Source organism: Podarcis bocagei (genome assembly GCF_964188305.1).
Source record: "Podarcis bocagei genome assembly, chromosome: 16".
NCBI lineage: Eukaryota > Metazoa > Chordata > Lepidosauria > Squamata > Lacertidae > Podarcis > Podarcis bocagei.
In genome coordinates, this window is record NC_138142.1 from 19,364,412 (window position 1) to 19,385,318 (window position 20,907).

Below are 20,907 nucleotides of genomic sequence, written 5' to 3' on the forward strand. Positions count from 1 at the left end.
CCCCCTGTAGTGCAGGCCCCCAAGTCTCTGCTGCCAGCCCCCATCCGTCATGCCACCTTGCCAGGGAAAATACAAAACATTAAACAAAGCCACAGAGACTTGCGAACTACCCAACCTAAGATGAACTTATAATGTCTGGTTTCAATAGATTTTTCCAATGCTTAACTCAGTCTTTTAGATAAGTTCATGAAGATACCAACAAAAGGTAAGTTCGGTGTTATTCACAATACCGAGAGATGCTAGTGGAGTTGTAAGGTAAAGGTAAAGGGACCCCTGACCATTAGGTCCAGTCATGACCGACTCTCGGGTTGCAGCGCTCATCTCGTTTTAGTGGCTGAGGGAGCCGGCGTACAGCTTCTGGGTCATGTGGCCAGCATGACTAAGCTGCTTATGGTGAACCAGAGCAGCGCACGGAAGCGCCGTTTACTTTCCCGCCGGAGAGGTACCTATTTATCTACTTGCACTTTGAGGTGCTTTTGAACTGCTAGGTTGGCAGGAGCAGGGACCGAGCAACGGGAGCTCACCCCGTCACGGGGATTCAAACCACCGACCTTCTGATCAGCAAGTCCTAGGCTCTGTGGTTTAACCCACAGCGCCATCCGCGTCCCTTAGTGGAGTTGTAAATGTATGTTAATGAAGTTGTAGACAGGGTCCGGTGTTTTGCGCCTGTTTCGCCCTTGCAGTCCAAGTAATCAAGAGGCCGCTGTTCGCCCCCGATGGGGCCCTTTTACTGGGGCTTGCAGGTAGCACACTCCCAAGATAGTTTTCCAGGCTTCTTCAGTGGTCTAATCTCAAAGTCTTGATACGTATATTGATATTCAATCTTACAGAAAATACTCTTTCTTGGCTTAAGCTTAAGAGACTGATTTGCTTAGCTGCAGCAGCTCTCCACGGTTTCAGGGTCTCTCCCTGGAGATGATGCTGGGAATTGAATCTGGGACCTTCTGCATGCAAAGCAGGTGCTCTGCCTCTGGCCCTTCCCCTTAAAAAGAGTTAAGTTCCTAGTCCCCATGGTTATAAGGAAATAGCCGAATGAAGCAGGAACATAGGAGGGCTGCCTTATGCCAAGTCAGACTATTGGTCCACACAGCTCATTATTGCCTACAGTGGTACCTCGGGTTAAGAACTTAATTCGTTCTGGAGGTCCGTTCTTAACCTGAAGCACCACTTTAGCTAATGGGGCCTCCTGCTGCTGCCGCACCACTGCTGCGCGATTTCTGTTCTCATCCTGAAGCAAAGTTCTTAACCCGAGGTACTATTTCTGGGTTAGCAGAGTCTATAACCTGAAGCGTCTGTAACCTGAAGTGTCTGTAACCCGAGGTACCACTGTATATTGACTTGCAGCCCTCCCTGGAGGTGCTGCAGGGAATCAAACCTGGGACCTTTCGCATGCAACACAGGTGCTCTAACATTGAGCTCCGGCCCTTCCCTGCGAAAGGTCCTAGCCAGCCAAGGTGCAGGGCAAGAGCTGCTTGTCAAATATGGAAGCAGTAGCGGCAGTGGGCCTCCTCCTCACCTTTGGACGCGCGGATGCTGGTGTTCGCAGAGAGGGAGGGGGCCCCTCGGCAGGCTCTCTCCAAGTTGTTGTGCTGCTTGGCTAGCTGCTCAATGGTTTCCTCCAGGCGGGTCCGCTGCTCCCGCTCATACTGGAGCGCCCGCTGCCATTTGCGGCTGTGGGTCTCGGCTAAATCCAGGAAGTCGCGGCAGGCCTGCAAGCAGAGAGAAGGCAAGGGGTCAGCAGGGGAGAGCTGCAGGAGCCCAGGGATACGAGACTCTTAACCTCAGGGTTATGGGTTTGAGCCCCACATTGGGTGACAGATTCCTGCTTTGCTGGAAGTTGGACTAGATGGTCCTCATGGTCTCTTCCAACTCTATGATTCTAGGAGGGTCAGCACTCTATGGCCATCTGGAGGACCGTATTCTCCCATATGAACCTGCCCAGGCTCTGAAATCTTCGGGGAAAGGCCTTCTTTTGCTCCTGCCACCTCACAGGCATGCTTGGTGGGGATACAGGACAGGGCCTTCTCGGTGGCTGCTCCCAGGCTTCCCAGAGGAGCCAGGCTTCCTCCTTGTTGGCCTCCCAGACAAAAGTGAAGGCTGTTTTATTAATCCACTTAACAGGACATTATTCCACAGGACGTTTTATATGGGTATGTTCAGATTACACAAGAACCTAGAAAACGGAACTGGGTCTAAAATTCAACTTCCAGAGGATCTCAAGTTCTTTTCCTTTCCCTTTCCATTTAAAAGCTGGTTACTAGCTCTTTAGCCTGTGAATATACCTTTAAGTCTTATCTGTGAATACAAGAAACACCCAATGAAACCTGCAAAGCCAGAGATATGTTGGATGAATAAGATTTTCAGGAGTTGTGGAGGTTCTAGCAAAACTAGACTTGTGCACTAAAAAACCATGCAAAACAAAACAACATATGCACATTTGCTGTGTTTTCATAATCTATATAGGTAGCAGAAGTCAGTGGTTTTTCTTTGGGGGTGGTGGTGGTGGTGGTGGGGTTGCCATAGGATTTGGATTGCCAGGGCAGAGAATTGTAAAGGTTTCTAGCAGAGAGTATGTGGAACCTGGGCTGGGGGATGGAGACAGCATGTTAAATTATGCTCCAGGAGAAAATGAAGGGACCAGTCCAGATGGGGACATACACACACATATGTACACACACACACAAACACACAAGAGTCCAAGGCTGTTGTTGCAAAAAATAGCTCTCTGGTATTCGCATTCCATCACAGCACACGCTATTTAGTACTCTGACTCCCCCCGCCCCACCCCGCAATCCTAAATCTGCAGCCACGAACCCCTAAATGGAAACAGTTATGCAAACTGAGCTCATATCCCTGTTTAGTTCACATACTTTATTCAATATATACAGCTGCACAACTGGGGTGTCTGTGTTCAGACTGGGGTATTTGAGGCAGAGAGTGAGCCCCTCCAGGGCTGGATTTAGGTTTGATGAGGCCCTAAGCTACTGAAGGTAATGGGGCCCTTTATATGTCCAGCTGTCAACAACAAATTGTTGCTGTTTTTTGCATTGAATATATGCTATATGGTAATTTATAGACCTAAAGCCATTTGCACATACAGAATGTAGGCACCCTATATATAGAAATGAGCAAACAGTGATATTTTAGGGAGCAGGCTAGCAGGCGGCGCCCATTACTTACATCATAGGAGCCTACACAACACAAAACACTGTTGCTGTATGTAGGTTTTATTTTATTTGTTTTTTATCTTATATTTTGGAAATGTACATCCAGGTTTTTCCCCTTTAATTTTTTTTGGGACCCCCCAAGAGAGTGGGGCCCTAAGCTACAGCTTGTTTAGCTTATACGTAAATCCGGTACTGAGCCCCTCCCTGGACATAAGCTCCGCTACACTGACAGACAGACACACATACTGCAGATTCCTTCCCATCCTCCCTCCCCTCCGAAGCCAGGCAGAATGGCTAGCCCTCTTTTCCTATTCTTAGTCAAGTGGAGTCCAGGCAAGACAGGCAATCCCCTGTGTAGCAATTAAAGGCACAATACGGCAAGATGCTCCTGACAGCTTAAAAGCCCTGCTTTTTTGCAGGTGGAACAAGGACAGGTCAGACTCCTGGGGAAACACAGATGTGCAAAGCAGAGCTCTCTAACAAGCGTTTCTAGTTCCGAATGCTCAGTGTCGGAATTCACAATCTGGGCTGAATTTTGTAAGATGGGCTCCTGAACAACTGTTAGCCTATTTCTAAATTTCTAACACACACACACACACACACACAGAGAGAGAGAGAGAGAGAGAGAGAGAGAGAGAGAGAGAGAGAGAGAGAGAGAGAGAAGCAAAGAAACACAACATAAAATGCAACCCATAGTTTCAAATTTAACCGCAGAAAACTGAAAAGCAGCACAGATAACAATGTGGCCTTAATATCTTTGAAAGACATTTCTGTTAAACAAGGTCTCTCTCCCTTAGGTGACTAAAGGCAGGCTATTTCATATTTGCCTCCTATTCAGCAAGTCTTTATAGAGTCTTCTACTATTTTAAATCAGGGTTTTTTAAAGATTCATGGTTAAATTAAGAACAAATAAGGGCTGATTTTGAAAGGCGGGGACTTGGGGAGCACAAAATCCCTTTTGACACAATGCTGCGGAAGCTATAGGAGCAGTTAGTAAAGATAAAACTTAAAGAATACATTCAAAAATCAATCAATCAATCAATGAATTACAGAAATTGGCAGTTTTTGGGGTCCTTGGGAGGCCATGGAAAACAAAGTTTTGGCATCAAAGGGGGTGTGAACCCATGGAACTGTCAAGAATCAAAACAAAAACCCTAATTAATGACAGCTTTTGGAGGCCCACAAAAAACCCTTTTGGGTGGTGGACATAGCCTATGGACTACAAGTTAACAATCCCTGGTATAGATGCTATTGTCAGTTTGCATTCTTAGTGCAGAAAGTGTTGATCTGATGTGTAGAGATCTTTCCTATTCTAATTAATTCAAGAGGGTTCTGGAAGCTTCTGTGTGTGAAAGAAGCAAGCAGAAGGTTCATGAAGTTGGGGTATTCCTTCAGAGAAGCTGAGTACAGCTGGTTTAAACTGATTGTTATCTCTTTCTGCGAAGGTCATGCTGACTATAATAATAAGGCCAGAAGGAGCCTGGGATTCACACTTTTCTTTCTCTCCTTCTGGTGTGCTGTTCTGTACATAATATGCTTAGTGTTAAAGTTTAGACTTATTATAAGTTATTGTAAGTTTAAGTTAAGCCTGCTGCAACTGGATTTCTTATGGACAGTGCCAATCCCGAATGTATTGGATTTGTGACCAGTTATGCTCATTTGCCTTCAGTAGCAGTAAAGCTCTGCTGGATAAAATACAATTGCCTCTGGTCTATTTTTTGGGAATCCAGCAACATGTTTAAGTTTTGACTCTGCTAACTATATGTTGAAGTTCTGCTCTGGATCAATACTGAATAGAATTTCATGACAGCTATCAATCACTCCATGGACCTGGTTTGGCCCACCGGCTGCCAGTTCCTAAACCTTAATCTGGAGTGTCAAATACTCGGCTTTCCTATTGTCAGGCAGCCCTCTCTGGATCAGCAACATGACCCAAACAGGATGGAACAAACCATACAAACACACACACACACACACACACACACACACACACACACACACACACCACGCCTGTTGACAGCTGCTCAGTTGGGCTTCATTGTTGATGTCCTTCTGGATATTACACAAGCCATCTTTTGTTTTCAAGGCTGGAGTAGGTAGTTGTTTTGTGGGGGAAAGAAACCTGGAGAAGGAGGCCAGGAACAAAGTCAAAGAAGAGAAAGCAAAAGAGGGAAAGGAAGGGGGATAAAATAGGTTTTCATAATGCTCACAACAAATTAAAAAAACCAGCTCTTTAAGCCAAACTACCACCCGGTGTATCATTTCTACATTGTTCCTCTCAACTGTCGCTATCTTGATAGCTGGAGAGCTTAAGGATCCTTCCAAGAGAGCCCTCTGGGTCTGAGGGAAGGACAGCAACATGTTAGCGACCACATACACACCACCTGAGCTCCTTTATAAATCATGCCAACATTCCTTTCCACCAGCTCCTTACGCTTGCATCCTGAACCTCCAAACGTGGTTCAAAATGTGTGCATTGTGATAAGCATCTCTTGACGCCAGTTTGTAATCATCACCTTTGCTCTCTTAACACTCGATGGCCCCGTAATGGCCATTTTACTGCAAGAGTCTTTCGAAGCTCTTAAAAGGGAGCTGTGTAATTACAGGTGATGTTCTCAAAACGCATTACATGAAAAATAATCCTTTCCTCGCTACTGGGGGACAGCAAGCAATTTCCATATTAAGGCTCTGGCAAGTGGTTTTTGGCAGGCAGACTGGTTCTGCGAGGGGGGGGAAATCCTATTTACGGCATCAATTTATTGTTAACAAGATTACTGCCTCGTTATTTATTGGGGATGTGCAGGACCCAGGCACAACAGCGCTCTCCCCTCTTGCTGTTTCCAGCAACTGGTACTCAGAAGCAGTATTGCCTCTAAAACTGACCATTGCAAAACTTGCCCCTTGGATATACAATCGAATTTAAACTTAAAATAAAAGCTTCGCATTTTTGTTTACAGATGCCAGCTTAAAACCATTGTTGTCTCTGCAAGACAGATGCTTGGAGGTTTTGAAGCAGAGGTCAAACGGCCACCTGTCCTGGGTGCTTTTATCTGAGATTCCTGCATTGCAGGGGGTTGGACTAGATGACCCTTGGAGATCCCTTTCAACTCTGCAGTTGTATGACTTTCCTTCAGCTGTGGAATTTGCTCCCACGAGGTGTGGGGATGGCCACCAACGCAGATGGCTTTAAAAAGAGGATTGGGCAAATTCATGGAGGAGAAGGCTGTCCGCAGCTACTAGCCACAACAGATATGCTCTGGCTTCTCACTCAGAGGCAGCAATCCTTCTGAATACCACTTTTGCTGGGCATCTTGAGTGGGGACAGCAGTGCTCATTGCACTCAGGTCTTGTTTCCAGGCTTCTGTGGAAAGGTTTCTAGTTGGCCACTGTGAGAACAGGATGCTGGACTAGGTGGGCCACTATAGTGGTACCTTGGTTGTCAAACTTAATCCGTTCCGCGAGTCCATTCGACTCCCGGAACCGTCCAAAAACCAAGGCGCGGCTTCCAATTGGCTGCAGGAGCTTCCTGCACTCAACCGGAAGCCGTGGAAGCCCCGTCGGAAGTTTGGTTTCCAAAAAACGTCCGCAAACTGGAAAACTCACGTCCAGGTTTGCGGTGTTCAGGAGCCTATTTGTTCGGGAGCCAAGCCGTTTGACAACCAAGTACCACTGTAATTTAAACTAAAAAAAAAGAAAGCCCAAACTTTGCTGTGTTTCATGCATCGATTTGTCTGCTATACTTTGCACTGGTTTTAAATTGGCACTTTGTAGGCAACTTGTCAGGGAACTGACATCGGAGCTAGAGGCGGAGGGAAGGCTCTCAAATGATGCTGGAGAAGGGCCCAGCAGGGAGAGAGGCAGCTCCGCAGATGGGGAAGCAAACACCAGGGATATAGAGGGGCTGATGGGGGAATCGGCGAGAGGGCTCCAGGACTCTTCACCGGACACCAGCGAGGAGAGCACAGGTCCTCCGCTACCCATGCCCACCCTGCGCAGAAGACTTCCGCGCAGGGAGAATAGGAGGAGACTGGGTGTCAAACAACTTTTATGTTGGAAAAGATTTAAGAAACGCCCACTGACGGATTCTGCTAGCGACTGAGGCAGTCACAAAGTGAAGGGCTGCCCAGACTGAAAGGTTTAGCAAGGCAACAAAGCCTGGAGAGGCGGCAACTTACGCACGAGCAACCCATACACATTACACAACTGCAATATAGTCATATTATTAAGGGGGGGGGGAATAAGTAAACAAAGGCCCACCAAACAAGGCCCAACACAAAAACACAGGCTAGCTGAAATAAGTGAGTCTTAAAGGCACTGGCGCAGCATGAGGGGCGAAGGGGTGGTGGCCCTGGGCGCAAAATTCTGAGAGGAGTGCAACAAGGGGCCCCTACAAGGCTGTGTGGCTGAGCTCCTGCCACCTTCTGGAGCCATGGGGAGGCAGGCCTTCGGAACTGGGCAGCGCCTCCTCCTCCTCATGGCTGGTAAAGGGGTGCCCACACGCCCCATCTCTGAGCTGGCAGAGCCAGGAGGCAGCAGAGCCACCAAGCCGAGAAGTTGCACGGCCACTGCCAGCAGCAGCAGAACCCGCAGCCTGGGGATCCATGCACCTCCACCCCAGTCCCTGCCCTGGGCACTGGCAACCCATGCTACACCACTGCTTAAAGGCATTTCTCTAAACAAAGGATAAGAATGGTTGCTCCCTGGGTGATGGCCTCTGGCCGGTTACTATTTCTCAGCCTAACCTACCTCAAAAGGATGTAGTGAGGATAAAATACAGGAGGGAGAACTATGTGTGTGTCACCTTGAGCTCCTTAGGAGGGAAAACAGGATATAAATGTAATAGACAATAACGAGAATAAGCAGAAGCTAGAGTGGCCTTTGCCGTATGTTTTGCACTACAAACATTTTATTTGTTTTTATAGCGAACCTTTTCCTCCAAGGAGCCCTCCCTCTCTGTGTATTTTCCTCACAACAACCCTGTGAGGTAGATTAGGCTGAGAGTGAGTGATTGGTCCAAAGTCACCCAGTCACCTTCATGGCTGCATGGGGATTTGAACCCTGGTCTCCCAGGTCCTAGTCCAACACTGTAACTGCTACAGCACCCAGCTCTCAATACCCATCAGCCCCTGCCAGTACAGCACTGAATGAATGAATGTATTATTTTGGTCACAGACCAGTTCCAGCCCACATACAATATCAAGGAAGTCATAAAAAATGATAGGGATACATTTGAATTTGCAATTGGGTATAGAGGGACACGGGTGGCGCTGTGGGTTAAACCACAGAGCCTAGGACTTGCCAATCAGAAGGCCGGCACTTTGAATCCCCGCGTCGGGGTGAGCTCCCGTTTCTTGGTCCCTGTTCCTGCCCACGCAGCAGTTCGAAAGCACGTCAAAGTGCAAGTAGATAAATAGGTACTACTCCGGCGGGAAGGTAAACGGCATTTCCGTGCGCTGCTCTGGTTCGCCAGAAGCGGCTTAGTCATGCTGGCCACATGACCCGGAAGCTGGACGCTGGCTCCCTCGGCCAATAAAGCAAGATGAGTGCCGCAACCCCAGAGTCGGCCACGACTGGACCTAACGGTCAGGGGTCCCTTTACCTTTACCTTATAACAGGGACAATACAAATATAGCAACAGTTTTAAAATATATAAATTAAAACTTAGTCACTAAAATATAACCTAAAATTATCATTTAAGGCCTTAATCATTATGATATCACAGCTTGGCCCGTACAGCATTGTTCTTGGAGCTGATGAAAGATGCAGTCCGTAACATCTTCTGGAGGGCAAGTCTGAGCTAGAGAATAAACATTTTGAAAGCAAGTAACGGGAGGCGAAATTGCGCGAGAAAAGGAAGACAGTTGACGGGTGCAGAGCAGTCAAAAGCAGACAGGTGCAATCGTGCAATTGTATTTGCCTGCAGAAGAACCATTAAGCCAGGAGGTGGAATCCTAAGCAGCGGCAAGAGGCAAGACTGGCGGGACACAGGCCCCTGGAGAGGTTTAATCTGTCTCACAGGTAGCTCCTGCATATTTCTCCAGGTAGCCGACCGCTGTCAGGCTGAGGCAGAGCAGCTCAGCTGATCTGGGCTGGCAACTCTTACAATAATCGCCCGCTCTTTGCAGAAGGAACCATGTCAGTGGAACAGCGCCCGAGAGTCGCTGGCCTTGCTTCAACGAGACTTTTCATCTAGCACACAACCATTTTGAGGCTAACCGCCTTTGACGTTTGGTCTTCAGCTTCGTCATATGGATCAGTTTTGGGGGAGGGTGGGCGAAAGCAGCCAGCTTGCCTTTGCAAATCTCACATAGCGGCAGAGCGCAAGGGCCCCTGTGGTGTGGAGACAGCCCCTTTGGCTGGGCGGCCTGAACACACACACACACACACACACACACACACACACAGTGACAGGACATGCTCCACGGGACTGGGAGGGTGGAAGGCTGGGAGACCAACAGTAGGCGGAGCCAGTCAACAAGAGGCGGAGCCAACCAACTCTAATTTTGTCCCTTGCCCTGCTGAGATGCAAAAGGACAACACTGAGATGGGGGGGGCAGGTAAGACAGGCAGGTGGCAGACTGAGGCTGGTGCAGTGATTTAGCAGACAAAAACTTTTACTACACCTGTAGCCTCCCAGTTCCTTGCCTCTCTCCCCACCCTTTTAAAAATACTATGGCAGGCAGGGCCCTTCTGGTATTTTTATTTTTTTTAAATTATTATTATTAGTTTTATCCAGCCCAAAGCAACTCAGAGTGACTAACAACAAAAAAATCTAGCCAACTTGCATTGCACGAAGTAACCAATGGTACATTTTAGGTGTACAGTCGTACCTTGGTTCTGGAACTGAATCCATTCAGGAAGTCCGTTCGACTTCCAAAAACGTTTGAAAACCAAGGTGCAGCTTCTGATTGGCTGCAGGAGCTTTCTGCACTTAATCGGAAGCCAAGGAAGCCACGTCGGATGTTCAAGTTCCAAAGAACGTTCGCAAACCAGAACACTCCCGAGTTTACGCCGTTTGGGAGCCAAAATGTAAGAAGACCAAGGCGTTCAAGAACCAAGGTACAACTGTATATTTCAGCGTACCAGGAGAGGCTTGCTTATGCTCACAGGGGTCTTATTTGATATGCAAAGTTTAGCAGAGTACAGTGGTGCCTCGCAAGACGAAATTAATCCGTTCCGCGAGTCTCTTCGTCTAGCGGTTTTTTCGTCTTGCGAAGCAACCCTATTAGCGGCTTAGCGCTATTAGCAGTTTAGCGGCTATTAAAGGCTTAGCGGCTATTAAAGGATTAGCGGATTAGCGGCTAAAAGGCTATTAGCGGCTTAGCGGCTTAGAAAAAGGGGGAGGAGCAAAAAAAAACGGAACACTTGCAAGACGTTTTCGTCTTGCAAAGCAAGTCCATAGGGAAAATCGTCTTGCGAAGCAGCTCAAAAAAGGAAAACCCTTTTGTCTAGCGGGTTTTCCGTCTTGCGAGGCATTCGTCTTGCAGGGCACCACTGTAAACTATCCCCGAGTTCCTTCCCATCCAGTGCCCTATCTCAGATGGTCTCATTGCATTCAGATACTGCAGAAGCATTTTTTGTTTGTTTCACAGCTTGGTTATTTACCTCATCTTCTAACTGAAAGAGCAACAACATTCCTGCAAAAAGATGCTTTCTGCTGAAGTACATTAGCACTCCTCTGGCTAAAGTTGGACACTCCTAAATTAGGATTGGAAATATCTATCCAGTTCGGTTCTTTGATTTTCACATTTTCTCCCCAATCTTAAATGCTGTTCTCTAAATGTTGTGGCAATTTGCAATGATAATAATAATAAAAAAGCATTTTAGAGCAAATTTCTCCGAATACATTATTCATGCAGTTTTTACTGATGTACACATTTCCGGCATCAATTTTCTCAAATGCAACGTGTTTGTGTATGTTATTTTGACCGATACCTCAATTTTTATACACATATCTTCCTTGATGCATGCATTTTTACAAACAAGACTCCTGCAAAATTCAGATAAGTGCAAATTTCAACATACAGCTGTGTTTCGGTTTACATATTGTTTGGGAAAGCTTGGCTTTGATCCGATTTGGCTTTCAACGTATACTGACTCAAATTCCCCCTCCACCACTACTCCTCACCTTTAATGGAGGATAAGGACTACTCCCATCTCAATTTTCATAAGACTATCAACAGCTACTCCTAACTCACCTCGAATTTTGTATTTACATCCCACCGTTTCCTCCAAGGTGCTCAAGGTTGCAGAAAAGGTTCTCCCCATCATTTAATCTCTGCAGCAACCTTGCGAGGAAGGTTAGGCTGAGAGGCAGTGACTGGCCCAAGGTCACCCAGTGAGCTTCATGGCCAAGTGGGGATTTGAACCCTGGTCACTCGAGTCCTAGTCTGACACTCTAAGCAATACCCCCACACTGACTCTCACCTTTCACAGAGGATAAGGCTACTCCTGACTCACCTTTCATAAGACTATCAATGGCTACCAGTCAAGCTGGCTGCGTGCTACCTCCAGGATCAGTTGCAGCCTGCCTCTGGATGTTAGTCGCTGGGGAACAACAGCTGAAAAGGGGTGTTGGGCATGTGCCCTGCTAGCGGGCTTCTCAGAGGCATCTGATTGGCTGCTGTGGGAAACAGGATGCTGGAAGAGATGGGGCCTTTCTGACGGCCTTCCTTTGCTCCCTTTTCAAGGCAATACAATCTACCCCTCATCAGCCACTGATACAAGTCATTCATTCTTTAGCAGATAACTAATACTCTCTTTCTCTCAAAGCAATCTGAGAACAAGCACACGTGCCCTCTATTGTTTTAGTTCAATAGCTGCAAGTTCTCTTTCCATATTGCCTCCCGCACTCATTCACAAAGCCTGCCCAACGCTGACCCCCGGGCAACTTTATGACTAGAATTCTAGGGTGTTCTGTAGAACTGGAACAATTTCCAGAGGGGCAGCCATGTTAGTGGCGCTGCAGAATAACAAAGAGCCTTGTGCCAACTTTAAAGGGCTAGCTAATTTATTAAAGGGGTGCGGGTGGCACTGTGGTCTAAACCACAGAGCCTAGGGCCTGCCGATCAGAAGGGTGGCAGTTCGAATCCCCGCAACGGGGTGAGCTCCCGTTGCTCGGTCCCTGCTCCTGCCCACCTAGCAGTTCGAAAGCACGTCAAAGTGCAAGTAGATAAATAGGTACCGCTCTGGCGGGAAGGTAAACAGCGTTTCCGTGTGCTGTTCTGGTTCGCCAGAAGCGGCTTAGTCATGCTGGCCACATGACCTGGAAGCTGTATGCCGGCTCCCTCGGCCAGTAAAAAGAGATGAGCGCCGAAACTCCAGAGTCGTCCGCGACTGGACCAAACGGTCAGGGGTCCCTTTACCCCTTTACCTTTAATTTATTAAAGGATAAAGCCAGCCTTCCCCAACATCGGTGCCTTCCAGATGTTTTGGACCACAGTTCCCATCAGTCCTGGCCAGCACAGCCGGTTTGGGACTACAACTTCCATCATCCACATGAGGTGAGAGGAACTGTAGTTCACAACAACCCAGAGGGTACCAGGTTGGGAAGGCCGACATAAGCATTTGTGGACACCCACTTCATCAGATGTATGACGTGTTATCATAAATTGCAGCGTGAGGATATACAAACTACACATGCACAGAGGGTATTGGGGGGGGGTGAATAGGGTTGGAAAAAACTAAATTCAGAAGGAAACAAAATGCAGAAAATATGAGATGGCTCCTAGAAACAGATAACCTGTTGAGAAGCATTCTTGAGAGATCCTAGCACTGCATAAAAAAAAATACTCTTCTCAGATCTGTGGGGAAACAAACAGGGACATTCAAATGGGGTCAGAGCTCATGCAAGCCACAGGCTCAGCAGAAAACAGGAGGCAGCAGCAGCACTGCTGGGATTGCAACCAGCATTAAGCTGAGAGGATGGGCGAGTGAGGTATGTCTGCAGCCGCAAAATGATTTTTTGTGGGGGGGGGGGTAAGGGACAAATAACAGCACAGGAGAGGAGCAACAAGTATTGCTGCACAAATTTCCACTTGCAGTTGAACACGGATAATAATTTGCCTTACCCCCGTTGTGAATTACACAGATTTAGCCAGGCTATTTGCAGTGCGAGGTGATGACCGCCAATCTTGAGGGGGACGAGGTAATAATCCAAGCACTGAACCGTTTGTGGGTTCTGGTGCACGTAAGAACCCAGGATAGCTGTTCCACTCCTCTCTGTGGGAAGCAGTGGGAAAGGACCAGGAAACCTCCTAAAACAGACCAGGCAGGAACTCCTACTCTGGGATTCTCAGCCGGCGAGAGGACCGTTCAACACATGCAGATGCTTCGCAGCAACAGAGGCAATAAATCCCTTCTCTAAACTAATGTTGTGCTGCAGGATTAATAGAAGAAGCTGCAGATTGAAGAGACGGAAAACAGCAGCCGGGCACACTCGGCGGCAGTGATCTGGGTAGGGAAGCAGCACGATACACAGACTCACAGTTCCGATCTCAGCAGCGGGCATTTAAGAAAGAGTCGTAGCTCAGCAGTATGGCATCCACTTTGCAAGCAAAAGGTCGCAGGTTTAATCCCGGCATCTCCAGGTGGGGCTGCGAAAGCCTCCCTTGTCTGAACTCATGGGAGAGCTGCTGCCAGTCAGTGTAGACCAGGCATAGGCAAACTCAGCCCTCCAGGTGCTTTGGGACTACAACTCCCATCACCCCTAGCTAACAGGACCAGTGGTCAGGGATGATGGGAAGTGTGGTCCCAAAACATCTGGAGGGCCAAGTTTGCCTATGCCTGGTGTAGACAATACTGATCTAGATGGACCAACAGCCTGACTCAATATTAGGCAGCTACCTACATTCCTAATATCTGGTCACTTGCTCATGGTTTATAGGATTAAAAAGGAGCAGAGTTGTACACCAACAGAAACACTATGGGGCAGGAGGCCACTCTCATGCCCCCATCCTCAAAAGGTGCTCCAGACCTAGGAAAAGCCATGTGATTTCTCATTTATATTTTCTCTGGAGAGACAGGCAGTTGAAAGAGCAACAGCCTGTGATTTCCGCAGAAATAATAATAATAATAATAATAATAATAATAATAATAATAATAACAATAATAATAATTTATTTATTTATAATACTAAATTCTCCAGCCACTCTGGCCGGCTCCGAACAGAATATTAAAAATACAATAAAACATCAAACATTAAAAACTTCCCTAAACAGCTCCATGAAAGAGAAGGACCAAGACTTTCCCTTTTCATATGAGTTGGTACTAGAGGAATGAGAGACATGAACACACAGAACCCTCCCGCTCTTGCATATGGGAAGAAAAATTCATCATCACTCAAGAAACTCAGTTTGCCGTACACAAGGCTGTTCCGTTTTATTCGCCTGGCACCATAATTAGGTTCCCGTAGGAACAAAATGCCTTGCACAGAAGCTCACTGGTCCAGCAGTACAGGGAGTGTAGCAGGCAGGAGGCTAGGGAATAAAGGAGGAAGAGGAGGAGGGAGAACAGAGCGTTCATCCTTCAAGCCGGTCACAAGGGGGCAGAGGTTGTAAAAGGCTCAGCTTGCTCTCACCTGGAGCTGTTCTTGGTCCTGCAACTCCTGACCTGACTTGCTGCCTTCTCCATGAGATCTGACATCAAACCACAACAAGGCAACCACAGACAAAATCCCTTCTTAGTGCTCACCACCAGGTTGACTTCATATCACAAGCCTAAAGGTAAAGGTAAAGGGACCCCTGACCATTAAGTCCAGTCGTGACCGACTCTGGGGTTGCAGCACTCATCTCGCTTTACTGGCCGAGGGAGCAGGCGTACAGCTTCCGGGTCATGTGGCCAGCATGACTAAGCCGCTTCTAGCGAACCAGAGCAGTGCATGGAAACGCTGTTTACCTTCCCCGCCGGAGCGGTACCTATTTATCTATTTGCACTTTGACGTGGTTTTGAACTGCTAGGTTGGCAGGAGCAGGGACAGAGCAATGGGAGCTCACCCCATCGCAGGGATTCGAACCGCCGACCTTCTGATCGGCAAGTCCTAGGCACTATGGTTTAACCCACAGCGCCACCCGCGTCCCTCTATCACAAGCCTACTTTTGATTTTATGAAGAAAATGAGATTTGAACCCAGAACCCCCTGATGCGAGTCCAACATTCTTTTCACCACACCAGCTCTGCTTTGAATAAGGAAAGGGGCGGGGGGAGAAGGGGAAGAATACCACAACACCAACAGACGCAAAACGTGCTGGCAAATTTCACGGGCTAGTCACAGCAAAGAAGAGCCAATTTCATGGGTTGTCAAGAGTTTAATAGAAAACAGCATTACAATTCTCAAGCAATGTACAGCGACCATCCCAGGTTATTCCACATCTGTTGATGCAAACAAACAGGAGAACAGCAGTATGCGCCTTTCCCTCCCCAAAAGAAACAGGCTTCCTGTTGTTAAGAAAGCAGCACTGAAAAGTCTGGGATGGGCAAATTATTAGCAGAGAGGCATATACCCAATGCCCAAGGAAGTCAGGCAGGAGTCTTCCCTAGCTGTCCCTGGGGCTTGTTCCACGGAAGGTAAGACCATTCTTACCTGCGAAAGAGATTTCTATGCGTATCAGCAGGTGAACACAACATGGGAACATCAGCTCAACCTGTGGCCCCTGTGATATGCACAGAGAAAACACCTTTCTTCCCTGTGTGAAGGGATTTCTGTGCATATCAACTGGTGACCACCACAAGTTGAGCTCACGTTCCCAACATGGGGCCACCATTACATGCACGGAGATAGGTATCGCCTCCATCTTTTTTTGTTTAGTTTTACATTAAATAAAACTAGGCTGTATAGTGTCTCGATAGATGCGCATTTCTATCTGGAACCCCCATGGGTCTCTACTGTGTTTCTCTTTTTTCGTTTGGGGGCAATTTCCCTGATATTCAACATCTAGCAAACAAAACAATAAAAGCCCTTTATTGATGGTTATGATCTCCGTCTCAGAAACACCGAGGCTTTGACAATCTAGCTGATGTGTTCTTGCCAGGCCTCTATTGCTCCCTTGTTTGCTGAAAATGACCTCAAAGAAGAAGAAGAAGAGGAGTTTGGATTTGATATCCCGCTTTATCACTACCCGAAGGAGTCTCAAAGCGGCTAACATTCTCCTTTCCCTTCCTCCCCCACAACAAACACTCTGTGAGGTGAGTGGGGCTGAGAGACTTCAGAGAAGTGTGACTGGCCCAAGGTCACCCAGCAGCTGCATGTGGAGGAGCGGAGACGCGAACCCGGTTCCCCAGATTGCAAGACTACTGCTCTTGCAGCGCAGGCCCTGTCCTTCAGAGAATGAACTTAGTAGTCTAACTGTATGGCCAAGAGGTGCTTGAGCGCGCGCGCTCTCTCTTTCTCTCTCTCTCTCTCTCTCTCTCTCTCTCTCTCTCACACACACACACACACACACACACACACACACACAGAGAGCAACTGCCAGAGCATCCTTAGGGAAGCCCCATCTTCCCCCATCCAGGAACTACATCTCTCAGCCTCCTTGACAGAGTTGGCCCCACATAAATACGCAAGCATCCACCGGCACAAATTAAACTGCTAGTTCAGAACATTGTGCCATAGGAGGTACATGGTGCTTTCGGAGGAGCAGTGATCCCAATTACAGCTATTTTGGGCTGCGCAACAGAATAATTTCCCCTCCTCTTCCCAGCAACCTCACAAGGGAAGTGAGATGACAAATTGTGCTCTATCACTGTTCCCCACACGATGCCTCTCATAATATATATATATATATATATATATATATATATATATATATATATATATATGAATTATTCAATGCAAACTTCTACAGAGGCTGGAGCAAAGAACAGGTTGTGAAATGAAACAGAATGAAGCATGCTAGCCGTGTGTGTCTTCTGTCCACTCCACAAGATGTCTGCTGGCGAGACCTCTCAGAGTCTCTCCCTTCCTCCCTGCCGCAACGTACATTACAATAAATCAAAGATTAGAAGCCTCGGGCAATGGACACCTAGAACGTGGCCCCTTCCAGGGCTCTCTTATCTGGCCCTCAGGACATTCGCTAGGCCAGGCAGGGTTAGCCAATGTGGTGTCTTCTGGGTATTTGACTCCAACTCCCATCTGCCTCACCAGCAAGGGATGATGGGAGTTGTAGTCCAGCAACATTTGGAGGGAGCAATGTTGGCTAATTGGGTATAAGGCCACATTGCCTCACTGCTCTGGGCTCTCCTTGAGTGCTTTTGCCCTACTGGAATGTACTTGCTGAACTGTGATCATGTCTCTTGGCTGCCTGCACGGAAAGAGGTGTGTGGAAATGTTTGTATATATAGACACCTCTGACTTTTGCATGGCTGGAATGGAGTCTGCACTAGGAAAGGAAGACCAACACCTCTTTTGCCTCCACCCCTGCTCATTGCTGGCATGTGGCCTCTGCAAGGCTCCCCAAGAGAGATTGAGCCCCTCAGCCTGGAAAAATGCTCCCACCCTGCGTTAAATTATTGTTCAGGATTAGGGAGTCCCATCCAGCTCCATCTTCTAATAAAAGCAGCTTCTCTACAGCCAACACACACAACCAGGAGATTTATTTTTAATACATATAAATTAAGAACGGAACGGGGCGAGTAGGGGAGGCATATTTTGTTGGGAAAAGCTCTGGGCACACCCACTAAAACTAACAGCCTTATGGCTGGGGTGATCTTAGCTCCCTGGTGAGAATTCTGCCGCCGGCAAATGTTTTGGGCGAGGAGTATTTTTTTGTTGGGGGGGGGGGATGTTATCCCACAATTGCTGCATGCATAAATGGAGGATTATCCAAGAAACAATAGAAAATCCCTTTCCCTCGGCTTATGTTAACCGGCGCTGCTTTCATCTCCTCTTTCAATACATGGTGTTGGCTGCAATGAGGGTGGGGTTGGCTGGGATCCCTCATAAAAATAAACTGCGGTGTGATTAAAAGGGGGGGAGGGAGAGAAGTACATTCATTAGTGAGCTACAAATTTAGCTGCCAAAAGGACACATGCACACACACACACACACACACTCCACCCCCCCAGAACATATGGAATGGCTGAGGAGGTGGGTGTTGCTGTGGAACATCTTATCCCAGGGAGGGAGGGGCGATGGGGCGGCACCGTGATCTTATTTGCAAAACAAGTCTCTTCCAGCACGCCCGTCTCTGCTCTGCTACAATTACTGTGTTGGTGGGTGGCTGATTAAACTAGATTATCAATGAAGGGACAGAATAATCCCACAGGGTTCCTGGCCTTTCCCCCCCCCTCCCAACCCCACTTCAACTCAGAGAATGTCAAACTGCAGCTCTTGATGCACAGATGTTCTCCTGCCCTCTACGAAGAAATGGAGGGAATAGTCACGCTTTCTGCAGCTGAGCTAACTTCGAAATCACAGGTAGCCATATTGGGCCATTAAAAAACAAAAATGAAAGCCAAGATTTCAGATGCTGCTAGAATCGGTTGCCTAAATTAGGACCCTTCGACCACAAGGTAACACTCCTCAGTTCGGCTCCTTGCGACAGTCAGCTAAAATTATTCTCCGGCGTTGATAATATAATGATTTTTTCATCTGCCCCTCCTTCAACCCTGTGCCTCTCACTTGCCTTTGCGAGAGATCCAAGTTAACAGCCGCCTTTTATATTTATAGGTTAAAAAAGCAACAAGGCTCTTGTTTCTTGGCCAAGAGTGGTTTCGTTGCTATGATTTTAACAGAATTCCTACTTGCTTGAAAATGGTGATTCTTTTTGTAACCCAACCTGAGACCAGAAATTACAAAACCTACCCTCTGAAGATGCTGCCACAATAGCCACTCAGTGGCCAAAGGCCTGGCAGCAAAAAGTAAGCAGAGAGGGAACTGGCCTAGCCTTCCCATGGGAGTTCCACAATCTGGGAGCAATCACCAAGAAGGCCCTCTTTTGTCCTCACCAAACATGCCTGTGAGGGTGGCAGGACGGAAAGGCCTCTTCCGCAGAAGATCTCAAAGCCCAGACAAGCTCATTCAGGGAGGCTTTAAGACCCTCAGAATGAGGTCTTTGTACTCCACCTCCTGCACTTTGTCGTAAGACTGTTAAAAATGCAGATTTTGCCACCACAATATGCCTAGTCTAGTGTTTTCCCTTCACCCTGCCGCACCCCCAAGTGTAAAAAGGTAAAGATAAAAAGGTAAAGACCCCTGACTGTTAGGTCCAGTCGCAGACAACTCTGGGGTTGCGGCGCTCATTTTGCTTTACTGGCCAAGGGAGCTGGTGTACAGCTTCCGGGTCATGTGGCCAGCATGATTAAGCCGCTTCTGGCAAACCAGAGCAGCGCATACAAAGGCCGTTTACCTTCCCGCTGGAGTGGTACCTATTTATCTACTTGCATTTTGACGTGCTTTCGAACTGCTAGGTTGGCAGGAGCAGGGACCGAGCAACGGGAGCTCGCCCCGTCGCAGGGATTCAAACCGCTGACCTTCTGATAGGCAAGCCCAAGCTCTGTGGTTTAGACCACAGCGCCACCCGCGTCCCCAAGTGTATTTCGCTTAAAATGGCCTGCACAGCAAATGGGGAGAACCTCTTGCTCCAGGGTCAAACTGGGCCCCCCAGGCCACCCCTCCTCCTTGGCCCTGCTTTGCCTGGCTGGACTTTGCCCCTGAATTCTGCTAACACCTCTTGTTTACCTGAATGGAGGATAGAGAGGGATGAGTGAAGGAACTAGCCTAGTTCACGCAGGTAAAATTTACATTGGTTGCTCCACCCACTTTTGCCATTGGCTCCACCCACTAGTGGCATGTGGCCCTTGGAAGGCTGCGCAGAAGATAAAGTGGCCTCAGAATGGAAGAAGTTCCTCTCTCCTGCCTTGTGTGTTCAAAAATCAGTCGTGGCAGAGCTCTTTTTAGCAGCCCACCTTCCCTGATAAACAGATAAACAACTCATTTTAGAATATGCTACCGGGGTACAGATAGGGCAGCAGCAACCGGCTGGCAGCAGCGAGCGTTTTAAAAGGCCTGAAGGATGGTACTCATTAGGAGATAGCAAGGCACCGATGCCTCAGATCTCACTGACTGCCGGAAAAAGGGAAGGCAGAGAATGAAATGGGGCGATTTAAATGGTTCACTCTCCTTAAACAAGAGGCATTTCAGGACATATGCCAAAGTGGCTTTTGGAGGAGTCAACAAAACTGCAAAATAAGGTTATTTCAACAAGCCAACCTTTAACGGTATGATACGTTTGAAAGAGCCCAATTCTTTGGGAATAGTCAACGTTTAGCATATTTAAGAACAAAAGAACGTAAGAGCATACTCTCCAACATTTCTCCAATGAAAATAGGGATGTCCTAATCCATAATGCTGATGATGATTTTATTATCTACCCATCTGACTAGGTTGCCCCAGACACTCTAGGTAGCTTCTAACATATTTAAAAACACAATAAAACATTAAACATTACAAAACTTCCCTATACAGGGCTGCCTACACATGTCTTCTAAATGTTGTATAGTTACTTATCACCTTGGCTTGGGATGGGAGAGTCGCATAACTCCTTACCCTCCGACATTTCTCCAACGAAAATAGGGATGTCCTAAGGAAAAGAGGGACACTCTGGGATCAAATCAGAAACAGGGATGGCTTCCATAAATCCACAATTGTCCCTGGAAAATAGGGACTCTTTCTTCAGAGTAGGCCCAATGAAATCAACAGTTCTGCTCTGAATATGACTTGGTTGGATAGCACCTTATTACGTTGAAGT

General features: G+C 47.5%; 1 protein-coding gene across 5 annotated transcripts in view; it reads right to left on the reverse strand.

Annotated features, from left to right (window-relative positions):
• Nucleotides 1–20,907, reverse strand: part of OSBP2 (oxysterol binding protein 2) — a gene marked incomplete at its 5' end in the record, with an annotated part of 180,987 nt that overhangs the window by 25,881 nt on the left and 134,199 nt on the right. For all 5 annotated transcript variants that reach the window (XM_081174816.1, XM_081174815.1, XM_081174817.1 and 2 more), the window contains one exon: nucleotides 1,517–1,709. In XM_081174816.1, coding sequence (XP_081030942.1) covers nucleotides 1,517–1,709 — 193 coding nt within the window. The remainder of the gene's footprint in view (nucleotides 1–1,516; nucleotides 1,710–20,907) is intronic.